Consider the following 8006-nt stretch of genomic DNA (forward strand, 5'->3'; position numbering starts at 1 on the left):
TCCAAAAAAACTCAATCTAATTTCTGTTCTTTGTAAATGCATTAAATTTTATTTCTGAAAGCTGCCCTGTGCAGCCAAGGAGCACCAGCCGACAAGTCATCAGAATTGGCTATAAGTTTGCATGGTTTTTTCAAAATAAACATGTTTCTTTAAAACAAAAAAATCCTTGTAACTTGATTGAAAACTGAAACTTGACAGATGTATCACTAAGAATTTTGAGGCAAAACGATTTAAATACTTTCCCCATTTGAGAACAGAAAAACGCAGGGAATTCAAACTAACTTTTACATATTGCGCCAATGCTCAGTGTAGTTTTAACCGAGGAACGGCTGGCTAAGAGCGATATATTTTGCTCGAATAAAGATGTGGTTCTTGTAAATAATAAAGAAATAGAGTGCGCGTCGTGTCACCGCGACTGAAAGCGAGCGATAGAGTCTCAGGGTGCCGGTTGCCAAGATAAGACTGCGGCGTGTGTAAATTACGAAAAACGTCAGGGTAACATGGGGAGGGACTGCGAGAGACGCAAAGTATCAGGTGTCGTCCTGGAGAATCATCCCGACGCGGCGGCTGCGATCTCTTATCGCGGACCACACAGCTCAGCTGCGCAGACAAATTGCTTTTTTTCTTCTTAATTGCGCTCTCCGCGTTAACTCGTTGCGTAATTAAAACGTTAAATCGTGTGTATGTATGTGTTTCGCGTTCTTTCTGCGTGAATTGCGACGCGGGTACTGCAGCTTTTACGTCAGGCGTTTAGTCGGTGATTTACTCACCGAGGCGAACTTTATAGTTGCATAAAGGTGTGCGCGCGACAATAAAAAAGCAATTTGACAAAAAAGGCATTCCATCGACCTCCCACTAGTGGGCTCGCTAAGCGCGACGAGACACACGCATCACCGAAATAAATTATGGCCAGAGATGATCCTGTTCTTATCCCAACGGCAAAGTGTAGATTTTGTCACCTTTTCTGCGGCGGCCAACGGGCCACCCAGCTCGCACACTCATCCGCCGAGAAAAGCGCCGCGCGCGACTGAGCACTCTACGCGCGCAGCTCGAAAGGTGCAATAAATTGAGATCAATACAAAATGATTGTCGGAGCGTGTATTTATTATTTCGCAATAATAAACATTCACACCTTTTAACATCTCGCACATTATAAAGCGGCGCGGTTTGTCGAGTGAGGCGTGAAAAGAGCGCGCACACATTGCACGCCGCGCGGCTGGCTGACAGTTCACCTCACACAAAATACCAAACCGCTCGAATTTCACAATAGGACTCTTTGTACAAAGTTACACAAGTAAACGGCGCTGGAGAAAAACACAAAGCGAAAATTTGCGTCCCCAGCTTTAAAATAAAAGTACACAAGCCAAATATGGGTTCTAATAAATTAGTAGACAACCGATTTACAATTCTTCACGTTGTCTTCCTCACGAACACTAGGCGAGCTTTTAATCTCCATTGTAATTTGATCACACATGCAAGTATATATGATTTAAATGAGCTGTTCAGCGGCAGCGACGACCAGTTTTCCGTGTTGCGTCCGTATTTGCGTAGGACTCTCTCATATTTAAAATTTTTATTTCCAATACTCATTTACATTTATCATCCTTCGGCCATAAAACACCGAATTTTACGTGTAAATTGGGTTGGGCTTCTCATTCATTGATCTTTAACCTTTGGAAAACACCGCACCGCGCCCCTCTCAAACACATTTTTCATAACAAATTCTGACCTCATTATCGCTTCGTCATTCACTCGTCGTACAAAAGTGAGATTCCAACTCGACATATATTTACACTCTCAGCACATACGCGGATTGAGTCAAATGCTCCACATTGAACCGCAAAACAAACAAATCACACTCGCGCGTCAGCCGGCAGCAGGCAGCATTTGCGATGCATCATGAAACCGGAGCACTCTGCGAGCTGAAACAAGTCATTTGGCAGCCGCCTGCTTCATGATGGCCTCTATGCTGAAGGCAGGACCTGACGAAGGTCCGTCCGAAGACTTCGGCGGTGAACCAACGAATCCGATCTGCTGACCGGACAAGTTGTGCGTCAGACTGTGTCTCCGCAAATCGCAGTTTCGGCGGAACACTTTTCCACAGTGGTTGCAGCTGTAGGGTTTGATGTCCGTGTGGGTGAGCAGGTGGGTTTTCAGGTTGGAGCGCTGGTTGAAGGCGCGGGCGCACACGGGGCACCGGTGCGGTGCGCTCTCCTGGTGCAGGATGCGGTGCACGGCCAGGGTGCGCGCCTGGCAGAAGCCTTTGCCGCATTGCGAACACCTGAACGGCTTTTCTTTCGAGTGAATGTACCTGAAACAAAGAAACAACTCAATATAGTGAAAAGAGTGAAATATAATGTTTCTTCAAATTTTTGTAATTATGCTGTAGTTTCAAACGATTCAAGATTGATTAAGAGATATGATCGTTAGGTAGAGAATTCTTGGTATTTAATCAGCGAGTTTGTGCTGTTGTACCTGTCTATTTTGAACTTATTATTTTAATAATATAAATTTATGAAATGGCACAGCTGTCCATCCAGACAAGTAAATCCGTGCAGAGCTACTGAGCTATTTCGTAGATATTTTTCTTAGTTAGTATTTTGTGCGTATATACATATGTCTTCCTAATCCTTTTCATTTAATTTAAGTATGTGAAATAATATCAGACCCAAGACTTGATTTCACTTATATTTCTACAATTTTGTTACATATATTGTCTGTGCATTGCTTCACCATATGCTTATAAATAGAATCATTTAAATTAAAGCAACAAACTATGAAAAATAATTTAAATATTTTGCTTATTCAGTAAAACTAAGTTTTAAAAACCAAAAATTCAATTAAATTATGATTATTCATTTTATTATTGATTAAGTTCTACAATTATAATTATTTTTTGTCATATTATATAATAATTTACGGAAAAATTGTTGGTTTTACTGCAAAAATGACTCATTTACGAGCAAAACTTTTTAAATAAATAAAAGAACAAAACAAGAGTTAAATTAGCTAAACAAGTTCGCCGTCGGCGACGTTCAGGTGTTGCAATTAATTTTCAACCGCAAAATGGTGGCCAAAAGTGAACGGTGCACCTGCTGCCCCGCGTTATGCAAATAGCCGGCCGTGTCGGGGCATAAATTCACGCAGCAACATGTAATTACACCCGCGCGCCAGTGTTATCACGGTACACATATCCTGTTCTAAATATGTATGCACAGTGTGCTTGATATTCGGCCGGCGCGCGCGTGCCTGCTCAAGAGAACTAGCTGAAGGGCGTGCTCAGCGCGAACAATAATTATCGAGGGCATGCCACGGGGTTGGAGTGAAAAAAAACACAACAAGGAAAACGAAGCGTGTCCTCGGCAGGTGTGCAGAAAAAAACGGACTAACCTGTGGTCCCTGAGGTGGTCCTGCCTGCGGAAGGCCTTTCCGCAGATGTCGCAGGAATAGGGCCGCTCGTCGGTGTGCGTGCGCTCGTGGATGAGCAGGTTGTAGCTCTTGGTGAATTGCCGGTTGCAGAACTTGCAGATGAACTGCTTCTTGGGCCGGGCGGGCTTGGTGGGCTCCTTCTCCAGCAGGGCGGGGGTGGCGTCGAGTGAGGGTGGCGCCCCCGCGGGCTCGACGCCGCCGGCCGAGGCCAGCAGGTTCTGCTGCTGCTGCAGCAGCACGTTCATCAGCAGCGGGTACAGGGGCAGGTTGTTGTTGTTCAGGATGAGGTCATCGGGCTCGGTGAGGTCGGCGGCCGGGTCGGTGGCCGCCTCCGGCGCCGCCGACATGGCCTGCTGCAGCCGCTGCAGCGCCAGGAAGGACTCGAGCGTCTGCTGGAAGGAGCCGTTGCGCTGGTGCTGCTGCATCATCGCCGCCGCCGCCGTCTGCAAATTGAGCACGTTCTGCAGGGCGATGACGGCGGCCGCCGCGTTGAACTGAGACGCCTGCAGGCTGTCGCTGGCGGCCGCGGCGGCCATCTCCTTCTGCGAGGCCGGCTCCATCAGCCCGAGCGACTGCTCGACCGTCTCGTCAGTCAGCGATGACGACGCGGCCGGCAGCACCGGCTCCGGCATTTCCCCGCTCTTTTTTTCCTCCTCGAGCATTCTGTGGAAAGAGCAAGCAGAGGCAGGCGCTCGTTCAATCACTTAATTCCGAAACTGAGCGTTTCCCGAAATCAGGCAAATTTGAGAGATTCGGTCTTACCTTTCTGCTTTTGCGGCGGCGGAGTGATCACCCTGACGAGATTATAAATCCGCTATTTGTTCAGTCTTCAGCGGGCGCGTGGGACATGTCACAAAAACACACAAAACACGTGTTGCTCGTCATCAATCATAATTTTGTCACCAGTCGAGCGCAATCAAATTATTGAAATGAGCCTCGCTGAAAGTACACACAGCAGAACAATGGCATTTGGGCGAGAGAATAAGCGCGAGCTGATCGCGGCCGTGCGTTCAGGTCCCCGGCCGGTGGGTATGAAAAGAGAGAGAGAGAAAGAGGGGCGCAGGTTGTGCCATCATCATCATCAGCCACGGCCAGGTACGAGTGCTCCAAGGAGGGGAAAATAAAATGCTGAAAAGCTGCCTCGGCTCGATGTCCAGCCTGTGCCGTGCTTTGCTTTTGCCGTGCTGTGCACACCGCACCTTTAATCATCTTCATAAAAATATGACGTAACATACACACACGTACATTTATATATGAAATCTGTTGGTTGGAGCCGCACGCCGGAGCCGGCCTGCGCCGCGCTCTTTCGGCAATTATTATCTGCGCAATGGAATCGCGAGGTTGCACAAAAGAATATAAAATTACAAGACAGATTTAAGAGTAGGTGAGAAAATGATTTTTTTTAACGAGCCCTTGTGTTTCGCGTTTAAATCGGCAAGTATTGCCATGCAAAATTGTTAATTTGCGTTTATCAAAAGAGCCTGCGTGCAGAGCAGAGGAGCGAGGCAGGAGATGCACATTAAGAACGCGCGCTTTGCTCGGCCGCCGCGGTGAAAAATTATGTGTATTATGTTTTGCGCGCGCCGCCGACTGAAATTTAAAGCATGAAGCGTTTTCAATGAGCAGTATAATGATATTGGTAATGAGAGAGCATTACAACACATCATGCTGATGTCGTGGCAAAATATTTTTCTGTTACGCTCGCTTACATTCTGCATATTAATTTATTCCTCCATAAATCCAAACAATTTGTTGCTAAGTGAACATAAATGACTTTACATAAATTAAGCAGTCACATCACCTCTTTCTCATCTAAACCATCGTCGATTGCAAAATTTCCAATCGAACTGCGGAATTGACCACGAATCAGGAGAAAATGATTGATCTTCTACTATTTTATCTTTTTGTTATTGCGTTAAGGGTGAAAATTTGTCTGCAAAATAATTCGATTTTCTAATGTCCAGCTCCATAGGAAAACCTCAATGTGTATCACAGCTCTTTGTTGAAAACTCACAAAAGCTGGCACTATTTGTCGGAAAGACGATGATCTGATGGTGATCTCTTTCTTCGACTATATAAATATTAGCACAGGCACACGACTGCTCCGACGGGCGCACAGATCGGACGGACAGAGAGCGACTTCCTTTCATGCTTATTAAAATATTAGCTTAGGTCGGCATAATAAGAGAAAGAGGCCCTATTAGCGGAGAACAAATAGAGCTGATTCTTTTTATCGCATCCATCTCGAAAATATCTTTTCTGCCGCTTTTGTTATTATCTCGAGCGGATCAGTTTGCGCACACAGCCCCTAGATCTGCAGCCGCGGCGTCGTGCGCGCAGTGATTGATTTCACACTCAGCGAATGCACGCTCGCCTTTGCACAACCAAAGTATCGTAGGCGCAGAGGATGTGATATTTCTCGTAACGCGGCCGCCGCCGGCGAAAGCGATATTTTCTGGAATGAATTTCACTGCTGCCAGTTTAATTCTTCTGTTGTTTTACCCCCTATCGGGCGCGCTAGTCGTAAAGGTATATCACGCGCGCGCGGCCTGATGTTAGATTTATGAATGGAGGCTGTTGCGACACGCAAAACGAATGGCAGGCCGGCCTGGCGACGCGCACACAGCACACAAAAAGCTGCACATTTCGGCAAACCCGTTTTTTTAGTCTTTTCAGCAGCGAGCAGGCCAAATAAAGCGCATCTATTAAAGTAATTACGGCGATAATGGCGCACTATTCAAGCGACCAGAGCGGGTCATTAAGACGAGCATCCGACGAGCAGCATGGGGCAAAATGCCTGCGCTTTTTTATCAGACTCCTCCAGCTCATAAATATTACAAAAATAAGCGCGTGCAAGCGAGAGTGCGGCCTTTAATGAAAATATAAATTCATTTCGCTGCCGCAGCCGCCGTTCGTTTTCAACACACGGAAAATTTATAATGATTGCACGCGGCGACTCTCTTCTGCATGTGATATGTGTGCGTACTTAGGGACGCTAATTTTAGGCGAATCTTAAACTTTTCAGCTCCTTCAGAGTGTTATTTTTTACGTAAAATTAAAATCAAGTTTGACCCATTAATTCGCTGTATGCGTAGCTTCTCACAGGCACAATCATAGAGGTACATTTTATTAAATAATCGTTAGGCGCGATGTAGGTGTATACTACTCTTCCGTATAGGTTGACCCTGCAACGAGGTCACAAAACACCGCATAAATGCTATTATAATGATGATAGTAGTGTGTGAAATTAATGTTTGATGCCCTCTTTTTTCATAGTTATATACCAAATAACCGCGGGTAAAATATTCGTCAAATCATTTTGGTGGATGTGATTTTTTGTTTAGAGTTAAAATGATTTCCGGATTGATCAAATTCAATTCAAACATATTATTTATTCCATTAATCCGAAAAATCACAGGTCCGATTTTGGAATATTTCTAAACATGAAATTTCGAAAAGCCACAAGACATAATACAAAAAATTTCATATACGTTTTCAAAGTTTCTTGCACACAGTTGCTCACTCATGTTGTTGAAATTGTGTTCATTTAACTTATTTTTCACTGCGCGAGCATAGACTTTTATCCGAATCAGTTAATTAACTAACACCATCTAAAATTCACTGCTCTTTGCGGATAAATATCGCTTAGAAATACAATTCTATGCGCGGTTTGGTTTGTAATTAAGAAAGTGACTAAAATCCGGAACCCTATAATATAGTGTGCGTCTCATAATCGCGCGCTCGTCAAACGTCGGCGATTCCGCGCCTGACGTCCCATCCACCCAAACACGACAGTTTTGTTAATGGAAAAAACGCATACGCGCTGGGATATTTCACAATCTGAGAAAATGAATTTTTTATAAGCCGTTTTATTCACTCAAAGTCAACACATTTTCCCTTCCAGGAGGAGCGATGATTGCTGCTGTCACTGCGTGGCGAATAAATAAAAATTAATATTCCTCTGCATGAATTATGAGCGCGGGGATTTTTTTCATTTTCGTTTCGTGAAAGAGTTAGATTGTGATGCCTTTCTAAACTGTCGACGTTCTCCTGGAATTGAAACTTGGGAAAAAAAGAATACGCATGCGGCCCGCGCATGAACACAAAATTTATGGTTTCATATCAACTCTCGCTCTGCGCTGCTCGGAATGAATGAAGCCGACAATTATCTCTCCACCTTGTTCCAATCGTGTTTCCTGCATCTCTCTCGCTATATAGGTGGAATCGTTTTTTGCTTAATCATAGCCGCACAGACTTAGAGGTTACGTACAAAAAGTGCGCGCGCGGCATCATGCGTGTTTTCCAAGCAGCGATTAATTCACTGGCGGCTGTGATATTAAATTATACACTTCATCCTCGTCTTCCTGCTTCCTTTCCTGCTCCTCAACCGGCGCTCTAATTTCTCCGATGGCTTCTCATTAATCACGTGTTTTGCCGCCTCACTTTGATTAACGCGTAACCCTTACTTAGCCATCGAAAAGTCTACCAACATCGTCGGTCATTCACAAGGAAAAGGTAACAGTATCGCGGCATCTCGGGAAACTATGAATTGGATTCAAAATTTGGCTCACTATAGG

General features: G+C 44.9%; 1 protein-coding gene across 1 annotated transcript; it reads right to left on the reverse strand.

The window, feature by feature from the left end:
• Positions 1-1086: 1086 nt before the first annotated feature.
• LOC135948210 (protein sister of odd and bowel-like) lies at positions 1087-4719 on the reverse strand. Its single transcript, XM_065497354.1, has 3 exons — positions 4192-4719; positions 3391-4092; positions 1087-2311 (listed from the first exon to the last, which is right to left on the reverse strand). The coding sequence occupies exons 2-3, from the start codon at positions 4089-4091 to the stop codon at positions 1933-1935; spliced, it is 1080 nt and encodes a 359-aa protein (XP_065353426.1). The 5' UTR covers position 4092; positions 4192-4719; the 3' UTR covers positions 1087-1932.
• Between the last annotated feature and the right edge of the window lie 3287 nt (positions 4720-8006).

Source organism: Cloeon dipterum, chromosome 1, assembly GCF_949628265.1.
Source record: "Cloeon dipterum chromosome 1, ieCloDipt1.1, whole genome shotgun sequence".
NCBI classification, from domain to species: domain Eukaryota; kingdom Metazoa; phylum Arthropoda; class Insecta; order Ephemeroptera; family Baetidae; genus Cloeon; species Cloeon dipterum.

Coding starts and splice junctions, on each gene's coding strand:
- LOC135948210 (XM_065497354.1), bottom strand. CDS start 4,091: ATGCTCGAGGAGGAAAAAAAGAGCGGGGAAATGCCGGAGCCGGTGCTG. Junction 2,312..3,390: donor GACCACCTCAGGGACCACAG/GTTAGTCCGTTT, acceptor TCTTTGTTTCAG/GTACATTCACTCGAAAGAAA.